Source organism: Xyrauchen texanus, chromosome 8, assembly GCF_025860055.1.
Source record: "Xyrauchen texanus isolate HMW12.3.18 chromosome 8, RBS_HiC_50CHRs, whole genome shotgun sequence".
In the NCBI taxonomy this organism is placed as follows: domain Eukaryota; kingdom Metazoa; phylum Chordata; class Actinopteri; order Cypriniformes; family Catostomidae; genus Xyrauchen; species Xyrauchen texanus.
This window is the reverse complement of record NC_068283.1, coordinates 18570375-18597489: the sequence shown is the minus strand read 5'-3', so window position 1 is coordinate 18597489 and position 27115 is coordinate 18570375. Positions and strand designations below refer to the sequence as shown.

The 27115-nt window shown below is 38.4% G+C and overlaps 2 protein-coding genes across 3 annotated transcripts in view; one reads left to right on the top strand and one right to left on the bottom strand.

Moving 5' to 3' along the window:
* The first annotated feature begins 413 nt into the window (after nucleotides 1-413).
* Nucleotides 414-9491, top strand: LOC127647636 (fascin-like). Its single transcript, XM_052132001.1, has 5 exons — nucleotides 414-1389; nucleotides 4941-5097; nucleotides 6056-6177; nucleotides 6304-6471; nucleotides 7541-9491. Exons 1-5 carry the CDS (start codon nucleotides 567-569, stop codon nucleotides 7744-7746), a joined length of 1476 nt encoding a protein of 491 aa, XP_051987961.1. The 5' UTR covers nucleotides 414-566; the 3' UTR covers nucleotides 7747-9491.
* Nucleotides 9492-17436: 7945 nt separating this feature from the next.
* rnf216 (ring finger protein 216) overlaps nucleotides 17437-27115 on the bottom strand; it is a 33116-nt gene continuing 23437 nt past the window's right edge. For both annotated transcript variants that reach the window (XM_052133117.1, XM_052133116.1), the window contains exons 14-17: nucleotides 23464-23561; nucleotides 22003-22225; nucleotides 19337-19412; nucleotides 17437-17984 (exon numbers count right to left, since the gene is read on the bottom strand). In XM_052133117.1, coding sequence (XP_051989077.1) covers nucleotides 17695-17984; nucleotides 19337-19412; nucleotides 22003-22225; nucleotides 23464-23561 — 687 coding nt within the window. In that variant the 3' untranslated portion in view covers nucleotides 17437-17694. The remainder of the gene's footprint in view (nucleotides 17985-19336; nucleotides 19413-22002; nucleotides 22226-23463; nucleotides 23562-27115) is intronic.

The following is a 27115-nucleotide window of genomic DNA, read 5'->3' as shown; positions in this document are numbered from 1 at the left end:
CATCCTCTCAATGACCATTGAAGTGGGACTCGTCTTGAAGTTAAGCAAAAAACAGACTTACTACGGAGCGTGGCCATTATGTAAATGTTTGTTTCTTTCCTATAGCATGCACTGTGAAGTGATTTGCAATGGAAAAAATATGCATACAAAATCCTACTGTTGGTGTGATGATTTTTGTACTAGTATTCTGTGCTACAAAACACTGAAGTGCGCACGAGAGATCGACTTGTCTCAAATGCGCGAGGAAAGAGGATGCGCTTACCCAATCCATTTTTTCTGAAAAGTAATCACTGAAATATATGTATCTAGTTATCAATTCTGTGTTCCCAAATAATTTGGGGATTTTTGAGTGTGCTGAAGGGAGGCGGGACGGCTCGCGTGACATCACTCATCTGTATAAAACCCACAGCTGTGTCTGTGCACTCGCGCTGTGAGGCTACAGAGAGAGAGAAGCGCGCGCACGCTCCTTCAAACAAAGAGCCCCATCAACATCATCCCCAGAACACCAGCAGAACTCACTCCTCTCCATTTTCTACAAGGCCAAGGCGTCATCCCGAGCGAGCACCATGACTGCAAACGGAACCAGCGACATGCTCAAGATTCAATTCGGTTTGATCAACTGTGGGAACAAATACCTCACAGCTGAAACGTTTGGCTTCAAGATCAATGCATCAGCAACCAGTATGAAGAAAAAACAGATCTGGACCTTGGAGCAGAATGGTGATGACTCAAACATGTTCTACCTGAAGAGTCATCTAGGAAGGTACATCGCCGCTGACAAAGACGGGAACGTCACGGGTGAAAGCGAGACACCAACCGAGGATTGCCGGTTTGCAATCACTGCCCATGATGATGGGCGCTGGTCTCTGCAGTCTGAGCCGCACAAGCGGTACCTGGGTGGCACCGAAGACAGAATCACATGCTTCGCCCAGACCATCTCTATCGCAGAGAAATGGAGCGTGCATATCGCCATGCACCCCCAGGTGAACATCTTCAGCGTCACCAGGAAAAGATACGCGCACCTCAGCTCACAGCAGAACGAGATCGCCATTGACAGGGATGTCCCATGGGGCGTCGATTCTCTCATCACCTTGGTCTTCCAGGACCAGAGGTACCACCTACAGACCTCCGACAACCGCTTCCTGAAGAATGATGGAAGCCTCTCCCAAAAGCCTGACAAGACCACTGGATACACTCTGGAATTCAGGTCTGGGAAGGTCGCGTTCAGAGACTGCACCGGGAAGTACCTGGCTCCCTCTGGTCCCAGTGGAACCATGAAGTCCGGCAAGAGCTCCAAGGTGGGGAAGGATGAGCTTTTTGTTCTGGAGCAAAGCCACCCTCAAGTTGTGCTCACCGCTGGCAACGACAGGAATGTGTCCACCAGACAAGGTGAATGCTGTGATTTATTATTACTTTATGGTTGAGCTATGCAAATGCTATGCAAAAACAATAGCTTGTATTCTGATAAACATATATGGGCATCATCAGTTAGGGTTGGGTTCCTATAGGCCCTATATCCTGCGTAATTATCTAGTGCACATTCTAAATTATAGATATCCTCCTCTTTTCTCTGTCTTGCGGTCCTTGTGTGGATATGGGCAGAGCCCAGGGGTGGATCAGTGCAATGGAGGAAAAGGAAACATTTGGCTGATGCTTGTTTAGTTGGTTCTGCTTAAATCATACGCTTTACACTTGTCTAATTACAATCATTTCCATTTCTGATGTCTAATGACTCCCTGTGGGTTACAGTACACTGACACTTTTGTTACAATAAAGATCTGCTAGCTGAAAATGAAATCGGTCATCAAAATTGCAGACATCATGCCTATGTGTGCTGTTTTGTACAATCTTTATTTTGTAAATTCCATAACGGTTGTATTTTGGAGAGGCTTGTGTACTGTAATTAAGTTGAGAGAGAAAGCAATCATTACTGTAAACGCCCACAGGAATTGACCTGGACAGTCAGACTAAAATAATGGATCAAATTATGGAGCACTTCATGCTGAATTGGGCATGCATGGTATTTTGTTGCTTTTATCCTTCATGACTGCTGAAAATGAAATGAGATGGTCATCTATTTTTAACAACTCTTGATTAGACTACATACATTTTTTTAGAGATAAATGAGGTTATTAAGAGAAAATGTCTGGGATTTTGTTGGCAATTTGATTGTCCCAATTCCAACTCTGGTTTACCAGCATTGATAGAAGAGACAGATAGTGCCAGGATGCTGGGCCCATGCCAAGAGGCACGTGGTCTACAGGTCATGATGTAGGAGAAGATTGGCTCTTGTGTACTGCCTTTGTTTCTCACTGAGACTTTGGTTTTTTTATGTTTATGACTTGAAAGACTGCTATTTAGCTTTGTGGTAGAGCAAGGCTTCTTCATCTCTCTTTAAAGGGAAGGGTTCATGCTATTTGTTCACATGAATCTGAACCAAATCTTGTGTGTTTTATCTTACTGCACTGAGACCCTCAGCTGTGGCCTCCCTTTTGATATTTTGGATCAAATTCTCTTGCCCTAGATCAAACATTTGCTTTCCTTACAGTCCTGTAAGGAATAACGTTATCATGTTCTTCCTCGGAAAATTGCATGGTTTGTAAGGGGGCAGTGATTGCAGGTGTGTGCTGAGGGGTGAAAGAGAACAAAGACAGCGTGCTCTGGGCCCCAGCTCATCATGCAGCCCAGCTGCTGAGAGTCTTTAGGCAGCCTAGCTCACAGAACAATGGGGCCTTGCTATGCGCAAGTTTAGCCACTTTAGCAAACACAAAAAACACTGAATACACAAGGCAAATTTTCTGCTGGCATGGTCTCTCACTTAAATGACTCGGTCTTAAAGGATTAGGAGTTTCCCAGACTTGCTGGTCTGCTCTTCTTTCCGTTATGGCAGGGACATCAGATGTCTGTCATTCCATAAATGCCTCTATGATTTCCCAATCTCTTGTGCCATTTGTTGTATTTTTTAGAGCATTGTTTGTCCAGACAGAATGATAGCAGCTGCTGGACACTAGTGGGCTCTTGATGAGCTCTTTTGAGTGTTTGTCAAGCATTTACATTCCCTATAATTGTGAAAGAACTCCAAAGTGTCTGCCTATGCTAAATATTGCTGCCAAGGTTAAAGGCTTTTCACTGGGGAATAGCAGACCTCCTTCAACGCACCAGTTGTCAGTGCAGAAGAATCAACCATTCGCACTTAGACGTCAAGCGATGGGGGTTGGGGGGTGTCTGCTGGTGTCTTAAAAGATCCTCCCAAACCATTTAAATGCTGGGTGACACTACACACCTCCCTAGAATGATGGAATGGGTTTTTCCCCCATCTTGCCTAAGACTGATTTAGAGCTTGTCTCTGAGTGACTTAGTCATACTCCCATGCAGATCTTCCATTTGCAGCCATGTGTTTCTCATCTTGGCCATTTATTTTCCAAGCTCATTCAGGCTTGCATATTTCTGGGGAAACTCAATCTGCCTTCTAGAGGCCAAACCACTGCGTGCTAATACGCAATTTTCCTGTAGATGTATTAGGAGCTTGGAGAAACAGGAACATGAAAGCAGTCATGGTGAATTGCATATGTAAAATATAGGTGACGTCTGACCATGTAGATTGTTTTAAATAAACCCACAATGATTCTTTAAGATTCTTGATCTTACAAACTCTTAGTATGAAGATCTGAGTAGAGATTAAATAAACTGTAGAGGTGTTCAAAAGTCGGATATTTGAAAATTTGGGATTCAAAACGTGTAAATAAACTAAGTTGAAGGATTTTGTCAAATGTAAAACAAAGGAACATTGTGACGTAAAACGAATAAGAAAGATTTAAGATTCTGCAATCTTTATAAGTCACTAATCAAATAAGCAATTGTATGACATTGAATATTTTAACTATTTTATGTGAAGGTCAGATTTCCTTGATCCTCTTTAAATTATAACATTCACAAATTATGCTGAGGTAACATGGATCATCAGGTTTTGCACAAACTTGCACAGTCTATGTAAGCCTGAATGCATGCTGTCATCAAAACAAAAGGGTGACATGCCAAATATTAAGAAATTGGTATAGAAACATTTTCACAATTGGTCTCAGGCATTTGGACCCCAGTTTTATAGCTCTACGATGTCATCTCATTAAGTTCTTGTATGTTTGTCTTAATGCAACTATAATATCTCCTTCCAAAAAGCATACATCAAGTTACCATTTATTCTCAAAGGTTTTTTGTTGTTGTTGCTATAAATATGACTGATCTGATGACTGTGTTTCTAAATGCATACAATGGAGTTTAATTAGATTTCCTGCAGGACAGGACTGGTGGTCTGGTTTTTCACAGAGCAGCATGAATCCTAACTACTAACCTACAAACCGGATGCATTCACTATTGTTTTCCTGAAGCCTCCCACCAAGCATCCTGGTGCATATGACTGTCCAAAATTCCAAAGGAGATTAACTCTCTCTCTGTGTGTGTGTGTGTGGCTGGATTGGGTGGTTTATGAGGATATTTTTTTTAGGTTACAAACTGGTAATTACAAGGGTATTATGCTATAAATATGGTTTATGAGGACATTTCTAGTGTTTCCATAATTTAAATCGCTTAAAAAACAAAAAAGGCTATTTATGTAACGAAAATTTAAAATGTTTTGAGTTTTTTGTGAAGGTTAGGGGATAGAATCTATAGTACAGTTTAAAAATCATTGTCTATGGATAGCTGCACCAGGGTGTGTGTGTTGGGGGGGGGCACAGACATTGCTTTTTACACAACCAGTCTGAAAGGGTGACCACTGCTAATCTCAAAGATCACCATCCCTCAACAGCTGTTAAACACACTCTCTGCCTATTTAGTTTGGCTGATCCAGATCAAAGATACATTACAGGCTCATATTGATCAAAGGCAGGGATGTGGTGATTTTGATAATGGGGTTTACAGTATGATGCTCTTCTGTTTGTCAGGCATGGACCTCTCTGCCAACCAGGATGAAGAGGGCGACCAGGAGACTTTCCAGATGGAAATCAGTAAGGACACAAAGAAGTGTGCCTTCAGGACCTGCACTGGGAAATACTGGACTCTCACAGCTAATGGTGGCCTCCAGTGCACTGCATCTACTAAGTGAGCTTCAATCCCTGTGGTTTGATGTATGGCATTGCCATAATAAAAAGTTTTATGATTTTATTTTTAATTTTTTTTAAATCCCCTTTTCTCTCAATTTGGAATGCCCAGTTCCCACTAGTTTCTGGCACACAGTCCTGTAAAGAATAAGGTTGTCATGTTTTTTGGTCCTCGTGGTGGCACGGTTACTCACCTAAATCTGGGTGGGGGAGGACAAGTCTCAGTTGCCTTCACTTCTGAGGCCGTCAATCCGTGCATCTTATCACGTGGCTTGCTGTGCATGACTCTGCGGAGACTCACAGCCTGTGGGGGCTCATGTTACCCTCCAGGATCCATGCATAATTTACCACACACCCCATTGAAAGCGAGAACCACCAATGGCGACCGCAGGGAGGTTACCCCATGTGCCCTGCCTAAAAACCGTGCAAATTTGGTTACTTAGGAGACCTGGCTGGAGTCACTCAGCATGCAGTAATATGAGTTTTTAATATTCCTTAAATTAATATGATAGTTAATAGAATCTTTTCTGTATACTAATGGGCCTTAACGAACTTAACGAAGGAGGAAGTAAAAGCAGTTTTAAAAGTGAGAAACAACACTTCAGATAATCTACAACTTGTATTCTTTTTTTGTGTTCATCAGGAAGACTTTTAGACCTTTTATTAGTACATTTTTTATTTATTTTGTGCCCCACATCATTGGAATCAGAACACAAATAACAAATAATATAATTACAATTTAGAATCTTATTCCATTAAAAACATAGATAAGAACTCTGATAAGGTAAAAATCATCTGCTGCTCTATACTTTTTAGTTATTTTTGGTTCATAATATGTAAATCTTTGTTTTGTGAGGTGTTTTTCTGTCACTCTCCGAATAAGATTTTTATTATCTTGATTAATTGGAGTATTATTATGAGGATTTCATAACTTTAATAATGATAATCTCTTTACCCAGATCTGCTAACTGCTACTTTGACATTGAATGGCATGGGAAGAAGATTACTCTCCGCGCCACCAATGGGAAATATGTGGCCGCCAAAAAGAATGGACAGCTCGCTGCCACTATTGACTCGGCAGGTAGGGTGTTGTATTGGAGCACACTACTTGCTTTGTTTCAATTTCTTGTTTCGCAATTTTGAGACTGAAATTGTCTGATGGGTATTCTGTGTTTTATGTCTGAGGATTCCTGTATTTGTTTTGCAGGTGAGACTGAGGAGTTCCTGATGAAACTCATCAATAGGCCTCTCATTGTGCTGAGAGGAGAACATGGCTTCATTGGCTGCAGGAAGGTGACTGGCACCTTGGACTCCAACCGCTCCTCATATGATGTCTTTGGACTGGAGTTTCGAGATGGAGCATACAGCCTTCAAGGTTTGTTTGCACTAGACTCTGTAGTGCTATACTACTCAAGTCTTATTTCTGACCTTAACCTCATCAAAATCAAAATGAGCATTTTGTGGCTTTTAGGACATGTGTTTGCTTTGAGTCCATCTATATGCTAGTGTACTCCTATATGTTGACAAAATTCACTTTTAGATGATAAGCACATTTTACAGACTTCTGGGAAATATTTTTTGAGCAAAAATATTGACTAACCTTGCACTACAAATGTTTATCCAATCAGATGTTCTCTAGAACAAGAATGTCAGTCCCCTAAATACCACATACCTCTTTAGTCAAGTTTTATTTTTTACATATTTTTTGTGTATAATATTTGATACATCAGGCTTTTAAAGGCTATTTTCCTTCTTTCCCTTTGCCCATTACATGCCACATGAGTAAATCCTGGGCTTTTCAGAGACCAAAGGTTTTTGAGTTCAATTCAGCACATAAAATAAATATGAATCAATTTAAATAAATATAAATATTGTTGTCAAACTATTTGTTATATGGTTTTAATGCACCAAAAAGTATGTTCACATTTAAAAAGGTGAAATTGTAAAACATTCTCAGGAGGTAATGTCAGTATTTTTAAAGCTCTGTGTTTATTGTGGTGGACAGTAATGTAATGATGATTGGGAGATATATCTCAAAAGCCGGTTGAATCATATTTGATGCATTTCTATTTTTTTTTATCAAGCATAAATTGCTTTAAACTCAGCAAATATGCATTTTGAAATATCAGTATAATTATAAGCATTATTGTTACTTTTACTTTCAAAATCAGCAAAGATTTCACAGCAAAATACATGCGCATCACAATTCGATGGCGGACATGATATTACAAGGTCTTCTACTTCCAGAACAGAATGGAAACTTTAACCAGGAGGCAGTAGACATCTATTGCATTGCAAACACCACTTTTTTCAGCAAAATATTGATCATGTTGATGATGTAGAGGCTTTGGAAAATCATGCATCAAATATGATACACACAGTTTTATAGGTTTAATTAAGTTGTCCTTTCGAAACTTCCCTTGACCTCTTCGATCTCTTTTCAGACTCCACAGGGAAATACTGGATGGTGGGTAGTGAATCGAATGTGCTCAGCAGTAGCGACGCCCCTGTGGACTTCTTCCTCGAGTTCTGCGACTACAACAAAGTAGCCATCAAGTCGAGTGAAGGGAAGTATCTAAAGGGAGATCATGCAGGTGTTCTGAAGGCCAATACCGATGAGCTCGATGGCTCCACTATGTGGGAGTACTAAAAGCACTTAACCACTGTGGCTTTTTCTTTGCAGTTTCATTTTCCTTTCTGTTACACATTTTTAATTTTGAATATGAGTGAGCAAAAGGGCAAGTGGCAGAGAGGAACATTAAGGTGGAGGGTTTTACTTCTAGTCCCGTATATTCTCCATTCTGTCTATATAATTCCGCAGTCGAGTGCCATGACGTTACTGCAGTGTTGTGCAATTTTCATTGCTGATGACAAGTGGCCAAAACTGGGACTTAACTGGCATCCAATTTTGTGTTGTGTGGTTAAAAGCATGTCTCATTTCATCTCTAAATCTGTCAAAGTATTTCCCTGGCATTCAAATGAGTCCACTCTTTGGAAGAGTGAGTAGGCGATCGGTCATTTGCTTGACACCACACATAGAGCCACAGGATTGTTTTTAAAGTATGAGTTTGATGTACTGAAGTGTACTGCGATCACCCTCCCTTGTCTTTGCACAGTCCAGTATGAGCCTCACTCTTGTTAATATTAACACATAGCAAAATATGTAAAAGAAAACCTTGTGTGACTGTTTGCCAATGATGATGTAATGCCTCCCCCTGCTCTGTCATTTATTGCCAGTTATAAACGTCCTAATGAGCAGAGGACAATGGCAAAATTTTACAGGTAAATGTATGAATGTTGATATTTTTTGAGTTCTGAAGGAAGTTCTCGGACCACTGAAATGGTGACAAGAGCTTCACTTTTTTGTTGTTGTTGTTTTTGTTTTGTTTATTTGTATTTGAAGTATGGCAGTGCTCTGATGTGTAATCCAGTATGTACTGCTTCTATCTGTGCCATTAGACTTCATTTTAATGCTTATAAAAAGGGGAAAAGAGAACTGGATTGGTACAGCACTGTACAGTCCCTCATCTCAAAATTAGGGTTACAACACCTGGAATTGTAAAAGGGGAAAAAAAGAAATATAGATTTTAAAACGGAAATCGTTTTCTGCAACTGGAAGTGATGTCATCGTTACATTGTGTGTTGGTAAGGTGTGATGTTACCGAGATGAGGCATGTTGTTGCAGGTTCAACACGATATTTATAGTAAATGTAACCACTTTCCTCTTAATCCCAATAAATCCCAATGGAATAAGGGTATTTGTTGACAGGACTCATGTAATGGTCTTATCTGGAAAAGTTTTTTGTTTTAATAAGGCATAAACATGATCATAAACCGTATTCCATTCTACACATCTTAGTACATTAGCCTCTTGTAATATCTGAAAATGAATGAAAAACCAAAATTAAGGCATGTATAAAAATGCATTGTTTTTGTTTTTTGTCCAACAAGCAGCAGATAATAGATCATTTAACAGAACTGGACAGAAAGCCATAAGTTTGGCTCACCAAAATGTGAGTGCTCTATGTTTAGAGAATTACTGACTGCTTAAACCTGAGCTTAATCTTCAGCTGTGCATCAAATTAACAGTGTCACTTAGAACATATCTGTTCTTATGAATGGTGTATCCTGCAGTCTGAATATCATCTTGCTTAATGTACAAGTAATTGTATTCACACTCATGATAATGATCTCCATTACTAAGGGAATGACAATGACTGTGACTTAGAAGACCATTATAAGAAGAAGAAAAAGAAAAAAATGACATTCCACATCGATACTTTGTAAAACTTTACAAATTTCTTTTTTTTTATATATTGTTTTGATATGGTTATTTTTCCTCATGTACCATGGGTACAAATGAAATCAGAAAATAAATACAGTTTGTATATGAAACTCTGTCTGTGAATTTGTCATTCATTTCAAGAAACTATGTTCTAGAAATGCATAAGGTGATGGCATTGTCTTGCAGTATGACATAATTACAGTATGACAAACAAATTTAAATGGAATTTTTCTAATTGTATAATTATCTTTTATAAAAACCTCATTTTATTTGAGCAACGTGGAGTATTTGTTCTTGTGGTGAAAAAAGAAATAACCAGTCACAGTTCCTAAAATATACATTATCTCTTAACACTTCCTTGGCCTTGCTGAACTTTCAAACCCATTTATAACTATTTGAAAAATGGTTCAAAATGACCTGCAAGACCAAGGTATGGTTTAACATTAGGCTCTATAAACATTTATATTCTAAACTAAAATCGTATTGTTGAAAACAAAATGTATGGACATATGTGAATAATCAATAAAGGTTTTATTTATTTATATTTGTCAAAGTGGCACAGTGATTGACAAAATGTTTCTAGTAAAGAATTGAATATGGCTTAATCTAACTACTTGTCACAAAGATTCATCAGAATTCAATGAAGTGTGGCCGCAGCTCCCAAGAGTTTGTTCTGAAAGTCTACTCCGCTGCAACAGCACTCAAAATGAGAGTTGTGCTTTCCACAGAAATTACTTTTCTCCTGAGACCTCTCTCCAGTTTTTTTCTATTCTTCAGCCAGCAACCACTACATCAATGAGGCTTTTGTGCTGTGTTATTGCTGGGGCAGCAGTTTGCAAAAATGATTTCGATCCCATCCACAGAGTTGTCGAAACAACAAAAAGATCATTTATAAAAGTTCAAGCACTCTAGGGTCACTGAACTGTAGTGACAACACACAATGCAGGAACTTTAGTGACTGTAAAATTCAGCCAGAAATACGAATTGAAAGTGTGATCCATGCTGCAATTCTATACAAAGCTTAAAAACCCTTTTTATTTAAGAAGCATCCTCTTATTGCCTGCCAGAATAATTTGCTAAATCTAAGCGTTTTTCTGGTTCTCAAAGCCAGACAAAGATGCAAAGATGATGGTAATAATGGCCAATTTCTATAGTCTTAAACAGGATGTGAGAACAAAAAATAAAGCCTGTCTAGACCAGTGCAATCCATGTATCATTCGTTCATTTCACATTCAATTTGGAATTCAAAATCAGAAAAACAAAAATGATTGTATTTCATTATTCGTGTACAAAACCAATACGAAAAAAAAATAATGACTTGTTTTTGATCATTTTATCGTTTACTATAATAATCTCACCTGTTGTAAATCAGCCTATCTACTGGCAATTTACTACAACCTTTAGAATGTGTAATAAAATGTTGGTGCATTGAGTTATTTATTTTAAATAATCTAATACTGTATTCATATTGTTCGACTTACTGTAAAAAGCTCATTTGTAGTAGCTCAGTCTATTAACTGGTAACCTACTACAACATTTGAAATGTAAACGTGAACATTTCATGTTTTATGTTTAGCTTGCGCTTCAACTGAATGGGTGATTGGACACCGCCTGTGTTTAAGAGTGAAAGTTTCAGACAGTCCCTTAAGTACACTAAGCAATGAAAGCACATTGGAGCATTTTTAATAATATATATGTATGTATGTATGTGGGGGTGTGTGTGTGTGTGTGTGTGTATCTTGTCAATTGCTTCACGTGGCAATGACTGTCCTAACACTGAATCGCATGAAGATGAAACACTGTCTGCATTCAGTGAACATTTTAGTGTTTTGTGTAGACACTGTGTCTCACTATTTGATGAGAAAGATAGCTCAGCTGCAATACACGTGGAGGTTTGGAGAATACACTGTAAATAATGTAATAGTAACCGAGACGTATTTATCTGATCAATTAAACAGCAGAGAACATTTATTCTGTCTCACGGCATTGAGAAGATGACGGTGCAGGTTGACCAATCAGAAGAAAGGGACATTTCAGGTCCACCATAGGTGCGAATCAAATATTCAATGCTATTTGCAAATGATAAAATTAAACGAACCATATAATCTTGCTTATTTATAAGAATAAATAAACAAGCTTATTAACTTTTAAGAGAAAACTGTTTCCTTGTCTTTTGTTGTTGATGCCACAGGTCGTGCATCCAATAAAACGATATGGTATTACAGGACAAATTCTCACACAGAAGCTAGCCAAATTAGTTCGATGTCACGATGGACAAACTGCGTGAGATACCTCATCCAAATCTACACATGGTTAAAGAAAATACAATCTAAACTACATGAAATACGAGTTCATGATGGCTTGTGCCGACAAATGTTTTGTGAGGTAACTTGTTGGCTTCCGAGCACATTAAACCATCAAAATTGAAGAAACATTTAGACAACAAAAATGTCAATGTTTCTATCAAGCATTTGTCATGTTAATTGCGCACATTCTTTGGGCTATGCAGGTTAAGGCAATATTAATGAATTTCTGTTTCATTTAAGGATATTTTTGTTTGCTTTTGTATGATTCACATTTTGAATTTGTATTGGGTCCTCACTTGATGTCTAACATAAAATCTTGGCGCTCAAGCAAAACCAGGTGAGAACCACTGATCTAGATTACCTGAGGATTGTTTGTAATTACATGACAAATTAGGCCTGAATAGCAATATTTGAAGACAATGTCATGAACATTTTCATTCAGGCTCAAAGGGACTAAGAAAAGAGACTGAAAGGGTTTGATTATCTCCAGCCCGACTGCAGACCAATGTTTCCATGGCAACTAAGACCATGTGAATTGAAGGGAGATCTATTGTGGGGGAAGGTCTAGAACTGCAGCAGTGTTTCAGGTGGGCTGGCAGAATATTTTCATGTAGTCATCATTTCTATCAGCTTCAAGCAGCATTTGTGGTCAGGAGAGACAGTTGGAATGATTTCAGATTCAGTCTGGTTTGACCAGCAATTGAATATTTGAATAAATGTGCAGTACAGGAGCAGCAGGGCAGCATTTGCACACGTGTTCAAAATGTTCTGTTGGAAAAAGACCAATGTTTGCACAATCCTCAATGTGTGGACATTTTTCTAATTCAGTTGCTTTAAATGTTGCATGTATTTGCATTTTCTTACAAAGAAAGTAGGCTATTTGCTTTTTGTTAAATCTCTTGAGTACATGCTAGAGGGAAAGTACGGATGTGTTTGCATGTTAACTAACTACTGTTGGTTGAACTGACCAGCAGAATTCAAATGAAGATGATCGATGCATACAGAAAATGTTACACTGGAAGCTGGACACACAATGGTTTAACGCTGAATTCCAAAGACAATACAGTGAGCTGAACAGCTGAAAAAACATGAGGACTGTTTCTCAAAAGCCAGACAGTAGTGCACTGAATACACTAGGTATTGTATGTTAATATATGCAACAAAATACAGTAAGTTTAGATTCGAGGGCATTCAAAATGTGGCAATGTGTTTTTAAAAGAGCTAGTAGTAAACATAATAACTACTACTATTTTAAAATAGAATTAAAATAGATTTCTCCTCCATTGTAACAAATAATGTAGTCTTTAGGTTCATATACTGCAAGACTTAATGAGTTAATAAGACAGACAGCAGCTGCAGCTGTCACATGACCAGCACTGACCCAAGGAAAATGACTGAAAATGTTTGACCCTTGCTATGTTTGACCACTGCCTCAGGCATCATGGTGGGGGATGATGACACTCTCATGACTATGAATTGAGCCCGTCATGCTAGGGGTTGATTAAGACTTTAGCCAACGCAAGGAAAGGGAAGATTTATATACAGTGTGTGATCCATTCAGGCTGATGGGCGTTTTAAACTGACTGTAACATCTGCAAATAATGGCATTTTCTAGTATCTGATTTTGAAGTGAGGATGAGGAATTTTAATCCATCCTCAGGTAAAGCACATGGGACAAAGAACCTGAGACGTTTGCTTTCATTAGAGGTGAATGCTAAGGCAAGTATTAAACTTTGGTGGGTAACATGTTGTCAGCACCGTTTGTGCTACTGACATGAGAGATACATCAAATACATTTGCTTGCTGATGTGCAATGTACTGATTTGTAAGTGACTGGACGATTGGTTTTTCCCTGCCCTGACATATAAACTGGCATCAAAAATGGAGGACCATAGTGCCATATCTAGGGACCTAATATGTTTAATCTAGGGAATATTTACATTTCAAAAGCATTGATTTAGATACGTTTACACCTCTCATTCAAACTTGAATTGCATTTTCCTGACCACATACTTTGTAAAACAATGGGAAGTGTTGGACATATTACTATGAAATGTTCTCCATTACTTATTACAAATTTCAAAACTAAAATTGTAATCTGTAACCAATTTTAAGATTACATTTGTAGTCAATCTACTTATTGCATGTTTTGATCGATCTAATCATTCATTTTAAATGTATTAGGTACCAAATGTATTAACGGGGTGCAAATAAATACAGAGCTGTCTGTATTTGCACCCCGTTTCAAAAATAAACGTGAATGCACTTTGATCTTTTGCACCATGCAACTTCACTGCAACCCGTGCATCAGGATAGCACAAAAAGTTCCAGCGCCATGTTGAATTTTTGACAAATGAAAATGATTCAATGGAATGCATTGTATAAAGCTCCTAGATCACATTATTTTTGGAACTTAATTTAAAACGGAAACCAAATGCCCATTTGTGTATTGTGGGTTGTATTACTTTCAGTGCAGAGTATCAATTCCAGTACATGTACACATGGCTAGATCATTATTTACACATTGCTACATAATTAAAATATTTTATACTTTTTATGATGATTGTATAGCTTTATATTTGAGAACCTCAAACTAATTCTGAAGATGTGGAGTCTTTCACAATAGATATATTTTTTGTAAGGCAAAGGTTGCATTGCTCAGTTATATCCTCCTGTGTCTCTAGAAAGATATTTTTGCATGTAGTGCTACCGAGCTAGACCTATCGCACATATTTAAGGCTCGGGCTCCGACTGCTCTTTTAAAATGTAGGTGCATTATCAGTAAAATACATACTAGACTAGTTATTGCCGTTGGCTGATTGGTAATTCATGAATGAATGTTACATTTATGTGGTTCTTTTCTGACACTACACTCAAAGAGGGGACTCTCCTCAACCACCACTATTGTGCAGCATCCACCTAGATGATGCGATGGCAGCAATAGTGCGCCAATATGCTCATCACACCAGCTGTTGGTGGAGAGGAGAGAGTAGAATGATACAGCCAATTAATGGAGGGGGATTATTAGAAGGGCATGACCAGGGTTGCACCCCTACTCTTAGCAAGAAGTGTTTTTTAATGACCACAGAGAGTCAGGACCTGGCTGTAACGTCTCATCCAATGGATGGTGCTTTTTTTTCAGTCCAGTGTCCCAGTCACTATACTGGGGTGTAAGGTCCCACACGGACTTCAGTTTGAGCACCCCCTACTGGCCTCACTAACACCTCATCCAGCAGCAACCTTAATTTTCCTCAGGAGGTCTCCCATCTAGGTACTGACAAGGCACAACCCTGCTTCGCATCAGTGGGAAACCAGTTTAGAGCAACAGATTGATTTGGCCGCTACCAACGAGTAATCAAAAATGTAATCTTGCATTACATAAAGTAACTAAGCACATTTTAAAATGTAATGCAACCAAGTACTTGACATAAGTAATCTGATTACATAATACAGAGTACATGTAATACATTACTGCCCAAAACTGACAATGACTGAAATTGTTTTTAAACGAAAATAGATTTTTGTGGACACAGCCTTTGGGGAGACTCTTTTCACTTTGGCCAGTAAGTGACCCTCTAGCAACAACAGCAATGCCCCAGCAACAACCAACAAATCCAGAGCATTGTCATGATGAGTTTTGCACATAAATTTAAATATTTACTTCATTGTACCACTGCACTCACACAATTGTTTGCTGCTTCAATTTCAAGTGACCGCAACAGGATCTGTGATGAAGAACAGGCATGTAGGTCTTGGGTGTGGAAGTCCTCCACTCAGTATCCCCATCATTGTTTTGTCTGGAGCTTGAGGCTGAAGATTTAGGAGCACAGATCCAGTTTCAGAAACCACTTAAGCTGTGGGCGGAAAGTGAGCAAGCTGCCAGGGTCAGCCCTTCACACCTGTAGTCATACAGGCTGGAACAAATCCTCCATCTGCTTGGCCATTAAGGGGTTACAATGTCAAACTGAGTCACTGCCTGCACCGTAAGTGTCAGGTCTGGGTAAACCTGTGCTCAAAAATTCCACAGACAATCAGATTGAGCAAAGCAGATGGGAGAAGGAAGTAGAAGCCCAGATCATCCTGAAGTGATAGTCATTTTACGGTTGATTGAGAGATGGTCTCCCAATGGTTTATTGTACAGTGCCTTCACCATACCACAATCCTGTTTCATTACTCCTGAGAAAAAGGTTTATTTAATAGCCTTGCTGGCTCTGCAGAGGGCAAGTTATGTGGTTTCAGAGGCATGAGGGGACTAAATAAAGCCTGAGGCAGGAGGGCTGGTGCCAGTGGGGAGGAGAGCTGGACCACTGGGATGGAGGTGTGGATCCATTAGTGGGTAAGAGCAATGGCTCTTTGTTGAAGCTCTGGGCAAGAGGAGACATCTCTGCAGTACCTTAGACACAGCCAGAAACTTCACAAACAATGCAGTTAAGTGATACAACACAGGGCCTGTTACACCATAAACTTCCCACTCTGAAGGCATTATGGCTAAAGTGGTGAATCATAACAGTTAAGCCTTTTTAACTTAACATTGACTATGAATTGATCTTTTGGCATTTGTGTCTAAATTAAGCAGCTCCATTACAAGCATGGCTACAAAAGCACCAATTTCTGAATTCTTTTGTCCTACGTTCGATGACTGATTGATTGTCCCACATGGAATCTGCACCCACAGAACACTGCAAGAAGCTCCGCAGAATTGTAATGCTCTGCACGTGTCCCACCCATTCACTGGAAACATTTTATATTATATATATATATATATGGTTTTTTTTTTTTATATTCTTGCCAATAAAGATGAATATTTTTGATGCAATAATAATTATTATTATATGTTAACCAATTAATTTATCATGCAGGTAAATCCATTGGTGAATGTTCATGATGATTTTAAATGTTGATAATATTTTACAAGTCTCTGTAGTCTTCATAGCTACTGTATGTAGCAGTTGAAGTATAAGTTAACTAGCAACCTTAGCAAGCCAGCTTTACTAAGATTGTGAACCAAATAAGCTATTCGATACGTTTTAGTCAATATAATAGCTATTCTGGTTAAAATTTAATGGAAAATTATGCGAGTTACACAAAATGTTTTAAGCAGCTACCAAAATTATAGCTGGGTGCCAGGGATGTACTTATATTAACAGAAAACTTGTCCAATGTGCCACGTCCAATTTGCGACCCCTTTACTGATTGGTTCAAATACAGTTCACCTTTAAAGTGTAAACAAAACCCACACATTTGAACACCAAAAGCAACGGATTATAATACAATTTGTAAGTATTTCTCAACTGATCCAAATTTCAAAATGTCCACGAGTATGGGAGGTTTCCATTGAGGATGAAACAGAACAAACAAATGTCTAATTCATAATTCAATTTGAATAGTCCCTTTCCTGACTTGTACCTCTGCTCATGCTTTTCTCTAATCATTTCCCTTTGTGATGAAGATCAGATAAGACATGAAAGATTTTTACATCCCTGCAACCCACCAAACCTGATAATCCAGACGTTTGCATTTCCTGAAGAAAATGTATCAAATAACACTGAAATCTTGGTTTAAAATGGTCCAAATGTTTAGTTTGTATGCAGAATGTTGTGAACTCAGGCAAGTGCCAATTTCATTGAATACCTCATGGGGATATCATTGGAAATATCAGCCATGACCCCCAAAACATTTTTATTTCAAAAAGTAGCCTATAATTAAAAAAATTTGCAACACGAATCTTAAATGTTTAACAAGACTTTTGTTTTTATTCAACTGAAAACTAACATAATTTTGCATTAATCAATCAATCTGTACCTCATTCAAAACATACTTTCAACTGAAGGGGCAAGAGCAACAGGCACTCTGCTGCATTCTTAAGCACTCCAGAAAAACAGTTTGGATCCCATAACAGAATATGTTGAAAACAAAAAAAAAAAAAGGAGCAAAGGCTAGCAGTTTAAGACAAGAAGTCTGAAATTCTTTAAATAGTTCGAAGATGGCTCTCTGTACCGTGGAGTCCTCAGATAGGTCTGAAGAAGCGATGTGGTGGTCCATAATGCATTGGCATGTTGAAGTCAAAGTTCACGTTACGTGGGTTGTAGTTTATTGGGGGGAGGTTGTGCAATGGGGGCACATATGGGGCTGGAATGGGCTGAAGAAAAAGATGCTGTGGCCCGGGCAGCATGACCTGGGGGATGTGCAGTGGGGCGCGGACTGCCTGAGGAACTGCGTTAGGGGCCTGCGGTGCAACACGAGGACGCTTTGCAGGGATGGGCTCTGGAGGAGGACCCAATCTCTTCCCTGTGGTTTCTGAAACAGAGACCACAAAAACAATCAGAAAAAACTAAGGTTTAGCTGCCATACAAAAGCAAAACGAAGGAACACCATCAAAAATAAATATAAATAAATAATACATGAAATGTTTTTTATTGTAGAGCCAAATGTGTTGTACATACTTGGGTCAGACATTTACCAGGACTGGGGGCAAAAAACAAACACCAAAAGCAAGAAAAAGGCCCAGTATATAAAAAATGTGAGGCAAAATGGTCCTGTAATGAATTCCTTTGTGTTTTATCTGTTATCCAACATTTGATATTTTGTGTTCTTTATAAACCTTTATAAATGTGAAGAAAAAAAACATACCTAAATAAAGATAATTTCTTTTTTTTTTTTTTTTTACCCTGAATCAATTCCTGGGGGCAAATATCACCCATAAAAATAATGATAAAGGAATGCAAAAAAGCTAATCCCGTCAATCACATGCTAGATCATTATCTATTTTTTCTTATACCAGCAACATTGCCTACAATTAGATAACAACATTAGAACTTAAATATTGCTACTTTATTAAAAGTATATAAAAGGGATAGTTCACCCAAATATGAAAATTCTCTCATCATTTACTCACCCACGTGCCATCCCAGATGTGTATGACTTTCTTTATACCAGAACACAGTTGAAGAAAAATAGAAAAACAAACTGCTGCTGACCAGAAATGATGATTTATAGTTAAAAAAAAAAAGTACTTCAATATTGACCTTTTTTTGCACCTAAAGCGATAGTATCACTTTAAAAGACATTAATTTAACTGCTGGAGTCATATGGATGACGTTTATATTGTCTGTTCTTTTTGGAGCTTCATATGTCAGATCACCATCCACTTACATTTTAAGGACATACTGGGCTAAGATATCTTTTATATTTCTTCAACTGTGTTCTGGTGAAGAAAGAAATTCATACACACCTGGGATATCATGAGGGTGAGTAAATGATGAGAGAATTCTCAATTTTGGGTGAACTATCCCTTTAAACATTTTTTGGTAACCTTTCTCATTGAAAGGTCTCTCATCTCTTTTTTTAGCTGCTCATTGTTAAATATTCCATTGCCTGACATGTACATTTCTTAACTGAGAGGTTTGAATTCCATTTGTCTCGCTGTTAAATTGTGATTGTGTTATGTGCCTCTGTCTGATTCGTTTCCAAATGAACCTAGAAAATGTCCTTATCCTTATATCTACAAGATATATTACTATTATGTACTTGGTAAATACATTTTTAAAGTTAATTAACACAATTCTGATGAAATGTGTAATTACTGCATTTGCTCAGCAGTAAGGTTATCAACTAAAGCTAAACTTAGCTGAATTACAGTGAAAACTGACCTGACTGATTGCTCTTCTTATTTAACTCTGCTTCACCTTCCTTTTGAATCTCCTGAATGATTCGCTCATCATCTTGCTGCGATTGAAAGAGAAAGAGAGAGAGAGAGAGAGAGAGAGAGAGAGGGGGACAGAAAAGATCCAAAAGGGGAGAAAACAATAAAGTCTTTCAAAAATGGCATGACAATTAGGAACTCCAATTACTGTTCATTTGTGTGGAAATACCAGCAGACACTGCCAGCCACAATCTGATGCCAAACATCGGCGTCAGACCACAATCTGGGCAAAAAAATTGAACATCAGATGAACAAGGGGGAAATATACTTTGTCGGTCAAACACAAAACAGCTCAAGTTCACCAGTCAGCCTTCAAAACTCACTCTCCCAGAACTGGCATACAGTGCCAGGTGATTAGGCATGGCTCTGAATGGAGGGGTAATTGTAGCCCCCCGGCTGCCAGCAGGACAGCTCTCTGACTGCGCTCTTTACAAGAAAACAGGGATTTAAATGTCTTTATTTGATTATTGACTTGCGCATCCAACTCGTAGTTTTTTGACAGTTGTATGTGAGGAATGGGCCGAAATGTAATCTTAAACACTTATATATTTTTTTTTTATTTATCTTAAATGAATAATCCTTGTGATTGAGTGCTTAAACGTCCTGTGCTGCTTTTATGATTAGAAAAGGGAAAAATTTAGCAGTGTTGTAAATAATACATGAGTTGCAGAGCAAATTGTTCTTTACTCATTGTAAACTGAGTGCTAAACTGGGTGTTATCTTTTGTATAGCTTAAGGCTAATGCATGATCATTCACTCTGGTAGCTGCAGTATTCATGCAGAAGACCGCTCCAGATTCAGAACTTTTCACAGCTAATCCAAAAAGATCCATGAGACACTGAGAGCACCACTAAAGTACCAGTCATAACTCAAACTCTGTAAGAGTCCTGTATACAAAACAGACATAAAGCCGTAACAGACACCCTAAATGACTTGGGTGTTTATTCAAAGACTAAATGATACTTACAATGAACAAACCATAGATGTATCACATTACATGTTCACAAAATGAGGACCAAAGACAAGCAGCATGGAGTACCTCGGGTAACAGAAATGCTTGCCCTAGAGCAAATACCCTCTGGGTAGTAAACAGAGGCCATGAACAGGTATTACTCTAAACCAGGAGGACTAAACTGTAGCAAACTGAGAGCAGACACACAGAGCAGTGTTTACATGCATGTTTCAGGGCTGACCTTACACTGACGATGAGCATGAAAGAAGCCTCTCAACATAAGAGGCAAACATACTGTAACCATGTTAATACATTAGCTGTGTACACAAACGGTGCATTGTGGTCTTCGTTTCGGAGTCTAACGTGTTTTGAAAACACAAGTAATTCAATTCAGTGTCTTGATATCACTAGCTGCTTTTGATGCAATTGTAAAAAGTTATAACAAACAAAATTAATTGCAATCAATTCACAGAGCTCAACAGTAAGGAATATTTTTGGCTGGTCCAGTTGGCCAGTGGTTCTGATTTTTCCTTGCTCTGCCAGTGCTCTCTCTCCTCACCACAATTAAATTATAAATAAATTATGCATTTCATTTTTAGAAATGTATTTTTACATAAAATAAAAAGGTTTTCTATGAAATTTCTTTTCATATTTTACATAATGTATAAGATATTATAATTATATACTGTATAAAACATAAAATTAAATTATATTATTTACTACATCTTTAGTTTTAATTTGCATAATAATAGCAATAATAATTCTTATTAACAACAACAATACCAAATAAGTTTCACAATTTCAAAACACTCATCTACATTAGCCAGGCCCTTACCTTGGTGACATTTTCAAATCAGCAGAATTTCAAATGTTCAGTATATAACAGAAAACCAAATATTTACATTTACATGGCATAAAAACAAATGTTTAACATTAAGGAATGTAAGACATATGACTTACTAAGACCACATTAATTCAGGTAAATCTGAAAACAGTGTTTTCATTTTGAAAATGCTCTTCTTCCACACTGCCATTTTAAAACATTTTCAAAAGGTTGCTCGTCCACACTGAAACGTATGAAATCACTTAAATCCCCTTACTACACATGCGTAAAATCACCATTCCATGTATGGTCTGAAACGCAATTATCCTGGTGTTCCAACGCCAAACACCTATTCAGAGTAAACTTAATGTAACCTTTGAGGGAATGCAAGGTTAAAGGTGTACAAGGAAACATTTATCTTTAACAATGCTATCAATGTGGATACCAGGCACAGGCCGTCATTTTGATCGTTTTGAGTTGGACGGATCACATGACATCATTGTTTTCCAATGTCTCATGTCTTCAAAAACCTCAGTTTCACTAGACAAAAACGCTGTATCATTGGACAGAAACAAAAATGCATTAGTGTGGACGTAGCCTTAGTAAAAATGCAGCACTGGCCCGATGGAGCAAGTGACAATTCTGACAAAACCTCTCTCCCTGGGCCATCATTACTGTTGAGCCCTAATTCATAATTTTATAATAACAGCCGTTCAGCCCAAAACTGACTTTTCTGCAATGAAAATGTGTGGAAAATTTCCAGATCGGGCACCAGCCCTGGCATCAGCACCCTATTGGTGGAAAAGAGGCAACAAAGGGGGATGGTGTGAACATTTACCGTGGGGTCCGTCCACAGCGAGCACTTCTTGCAGTTTCGGCAGGGAGCTCCTGGCGAGCGGGCGTGCTGGCAGAAGTGGTTGTAGCCGTTGATTGGCTCCCGGCAGAGGTAGCACATGAAGGCGCCACAGCGACACGACATTCGGTTGCAGCCCTCAGACTTCACCAGACCAGTGGAACACTTGTGGCACTTCCTCACGCGGGCAGCTGTCATCTTCTCCTCACTGTCAGAACAAAAATAACATATGGGTTATGTAAACATATTATCTCTGTTCCAAAACCTACAGCTGCCTACCAAGACAGCATTTTAAGGTAGAGGCGCTGCCAATGCAAGGGCATCTTCTAAAAGACAGGCTGGCAGCAACATTTTATTATATTATATTATCCAAGATACTTTGTTTTAGCCAAATTTTAATAGCTGGGTACTGAGCGCAAGGCAATATGCAATATTGAACATTTTATTTTGCCTCATCATTTTAAATCACATTTTGTATTTTTCAAAATGTACAAAATTAATTGTCAAACAAATAATTGCGATTATGATGATTAATTGCCTGTTATAGGGCTATGAGAATTAATAGTCTGTTTTAGGTCTTTCACGAATATGACAATTAATTGTCATACAAACGGTCATTTGGGCTTCATCCACAAAGTCATTTATACAAATATAGCTTGGGTCATATTATAATAAAATAAGGGTATATGATTTCATGTTCAGGCTTCAAAAACAAATGAACGACAATCAAATATAATAGTGTACATTTTAAAAGAACTTTTAAATATTAAAATATTTATAAATAACTAAAAACAGAGCTATAAATGTTCATTTTGTCATCATTTACTTCTGTCTGTTCCACATATTGAAAGCATACTAGCATTGAAGCATTACAATAAGAGGTTATCTTGCTGTAAAACTGTAGAAAACTTTCAATGATAAAAAAAACAAAAACAAAAAAAAAAAAGTAGGCCTGTGACACCATGTTTAATTTAATCCCTTGGTTAGGGTCAGTATCCTGTCTCTATACATGCAGGCTAGAAAAAAAAGGTCAAGGGTAAACAGGATACACAGTCTTTGATGCTTGTGTTTGCCCCATCCAATGAAAGGAAGGAAACCAGTTTATCACATCCTGTCCAGACCAGAGACTGACCAAGACGATAGTCCATTTTCTCATTGAATAAATTTATATAGGCACCAGCGCTCCATCACAATTCCTCATGAATACCTCCTGTGCATAGAAACAGCTTTGGCTGATGTGTATTTGCAAACTTAATACACATGGGAATGGGTCAAATACAGTGTGCTAAAGAGTGCCATGAGAAGGGCTTGGGAAAAAGGCTTACTCGGCATCAAGGATACTAATGATCTCCCGTGAGTTTCACTGCACTACAGAATACCCACAATACTCCACGCATGAATTATTAACATGCTCTAAACTTGAAGAGTTTTCAGCAGAGCACTTACAAGGCCACCCGCATTCGGATCTCATCTCTCTCGAGCACCTGCTCACAGGTCTTTCCTGCGTGCTCCTTCCACACCACATGGCACTTCCTGCAACTCTCCTGAGGAAGAGGACACAAACAAGCAGCTGTGTTATTGATCACAGTTGAAATGAACAGTGAAAAAAACACCACCTGGACAAAAATGTATTCCTCCAATGGCAAATAAGGGTCACATTTCTGTTGCTCAGCGACCTCTGTTTGTGCATACGGAAACAGCTTATGTTCCCTGAATTTATTTGAGAGTTTCCTTTTTCCATATTACTTTTTACTGAAAAATCTGGAAGCACAGTAATGTGCAAAAGTCTAAGGTGCATGATATTTTTTACAAAAACATTGTATTAAAACTACTATTTTATATAATCAGTGGGAAATAGAATTGATTAGTTACAGAATATAGTAATAGAATATAGACAAGGAATCCTGCAACAGGTGCTATGGCCCCACAGAGCACAGATCTCAACATCGAGTCTGGGATTACATGAAGAGACAGAAGCAATTGAGACCTAGACAGTTCTCCTAAACAGATAGAACTGTGGCAAGTTCTCCAAGAAGGTTGGAACAGCTTATCTGCCAACAACCAAGAAAAACTATGTCCAGGTGTATCTAGGAGAATTAGTGCGGTTTTGAAGGTAAAGGTTGTCACACCAAATATTGATTTGAATTTGTATGACGTTAATTGATAAATGAAAACAATTTATGGCATTATGTTTTAAGACATCCTCACTATGCAACATTTTTCACAAGTGCTTAAAACATTTGCACAGTAGAATATACTTTGGCATTAACCCCTTTGGGATTAACTACACACAATTTCTACATTTTATTTAAAAAATCATCAAGGATGTCTGTGTACATTGCTGCATTCATTTTTCCCTTGATCCTGACTAGTCTCCCAGTACCTGCTGCTGAAAAACATCCCCACAGCATGATGCTGCCACCACCATGCTTCACTTTAGGGATGGTATTGGCCAGGTGATAAGCGGTGCCTGGTTTCCTCCAGACATGAGCTTGCCATTGAGGCCCAAGTGTTCAATCTTTGTTTCATCAGACCAGAGAATTTTGTTTCGCATGGACTGAGAGTCCTTCAGGTGCCTTTTGGCAAACTCCAGGCCTTTTACTGAGGAGTGGCTTCCGTCTGGCCACTCTACCATACAGGCCTGATTGGTGGAGTGCTGCAGAGATGGTTTTCTTCTGGAAGGTTCTCCTCTCTATACAGATAAACGCTGGAGCTCTGTCAGAGTAACCATCGGGTTCTTGGGTCACCTCCATAACTAAGGCCCTTCTCCCCCGATTGCTCAGTTTGGCTGGGCAGCTAGCTCTAGGAAGAGTCCTGGTGGTGCCAAAATGATTCCATTTACGGATGGAGGCCACTGTGCTCATTGGGACCTTCAATGCTGCAGATTTTTTCTGTACCCTTCCCCAGATCTGTGCCTCGATACAATCCTGTCTCGGAGGTCTACAGACAATTCCTTGGACTTCATGGCGTGGTTTGTGCTCTGACATGCACTGTTAACTGTGGGACCTTATATAGACAGGTGTGTGCCTTTCCAAATCATGTCCAATCTACTGAATTTTCCACAGGTGGACTCCAATCAAGTTGTAGATACATCTCAAGGATAAGTCGAAACTGGAGGCACTTGAGCTCAATGAGTGTCATGGCAAAGGCTGTGAATACTTATGTACATATGATTATTTTTTTATTTTTTTTATTTTAATAAATTTACAAAGATTTCAAACAAACTTCTTTCACGCTGTCATTATGGGGTATTGTTTGAGGAAAATAATGAATTTAATACATTTTGGAATAAGGTTGTAACATAACAAAATGTGGAAAAAAATGAAGCGCTGTGAATACTCTCTGGATGCACTGTAGATATGGTTCGGGTGGAGCCTGACCTCCTGAAAATTGCATGACTGTAAAACATTTTTGCTAAATGATATTATGTGGTTCATTACACAAATCTCAGTAGTTCCGAGGTGAAATGTCCACTGTGTGGCTTTGGGAGAAAATGTTAACTCTCCTTTAAACAGATGAGTTTTTTTTAGGAGTTTTAAATGAACAAAACCTTTCAACCCTAAACCTAACCGATAGTGTGACAAATCAAATGAGAAGAAAAATGCAATTTCTGAACCAGCCAAATTTTTGTGTGATGCTTCTATGACACTTTCTGGACTCGTACCCTGGCCTTTTGCATTGCTCTTTCAGTTGAAATAACATGTAATTGGTTTGCTCTTGAACAAGCTTGAATGTTGTTGGTTATGATATGCAAACGTTAAAAAGTATTGCCTTACAAGTCACACTATAGTAAAAGTGTTTGATGTCATAAGATAATTTTGTGAGGAACAGTTCGAAAAAAAAATCAGCTTTTATAAATTGATAATCTGTTGGTTTACTTGTGTGAAAGGGAACAAAAGTAAGTGCTGTCGATGCGCCTCTAGACTTTATTTCACAGATTTTCATCTGTCAGGACAATAATCTTAAATCAGATCCAGTTGAAGTCAGAAATTTACATACACCTTAGCCAAATACATTTAAACTCAGTTTTTCGCAATTCATAGAAAACATTCCCCGTCTTAGGTCAGTTAGGGTCACTACTTTATTTTAAGAATGTGAAATGTCAGAATAATAGAAGAGAGAATTATTTATTTCAGCTTTTATTTCTTTCATCACATTCCCAGTGGGTCAGAGGTTTACATACACTTTGTTATTATTTGGTAGCATTGCCTTTAAATTGATAAACTTGGGTAAAACGTTTTGGGTAGCCTTTCCTCAAGCTTTTTACAATAAGTTGCTGGAATGTTGGTTCATTCCTCCAGACAGAACTGGTGTATCGAGTCAGGTTTGTACGCCTCCTTGCTTGCACACTTATTTCAGTTCTGCCAACAAATCAGATTAAGGTCAGGCCTTTGTGATAGCCACTGCAATACCATTTTGCCACAATTTTGGAGGTATACCTGGGGTCATTGTCCATTTGGAAGACCCATTAGCGACCAAGCTTTAACATCCTGGCTGATTTCTTGAGATGTTGCTTAAATATATCCACATTATTTTCCTTCCTCATGATGCCATCTATTTTGTGAAGTGCACCAGTCCCTCCTGCAGCAAAGCACCCCCACAACATGATACTGCCATCCCCATGCTATACCCCTCACCCTTTTTCCGCCAAACAAAACAATGGTAATTATGGCCAAACAGTTAAATTCTTGTTTCATTAAACCAGAGGACATTTCTCCAAAAAGTAAGATCTTTGTCCCCATGTGCACTTGCAAACTGTAGTCTGGCTTTAAGGCAGTTTTGAAGTGGCTTCTTCCTCGCTGAACAGCCTCAGGTTGTCAATATAGGACTCGTTTTTACTGTGGATATAGATACTTGTCAACCCGTTTCCTCCAGCATCTTCAAATCAAATCCCTTCATTGTCACTCAACCAAATACACAAGTGTAATAGTGGGTGAAAGTCTAGGGTGCAGATCGGAGCAACATAGCAGTCATGACAGTGATGAGACATATACCAATTTACAATAAACATCAGATTTACACAGCAGAATTTACATATCTAATATACACATAATTACACACAACACAATATACAATGTACAGTATACAATACACATAA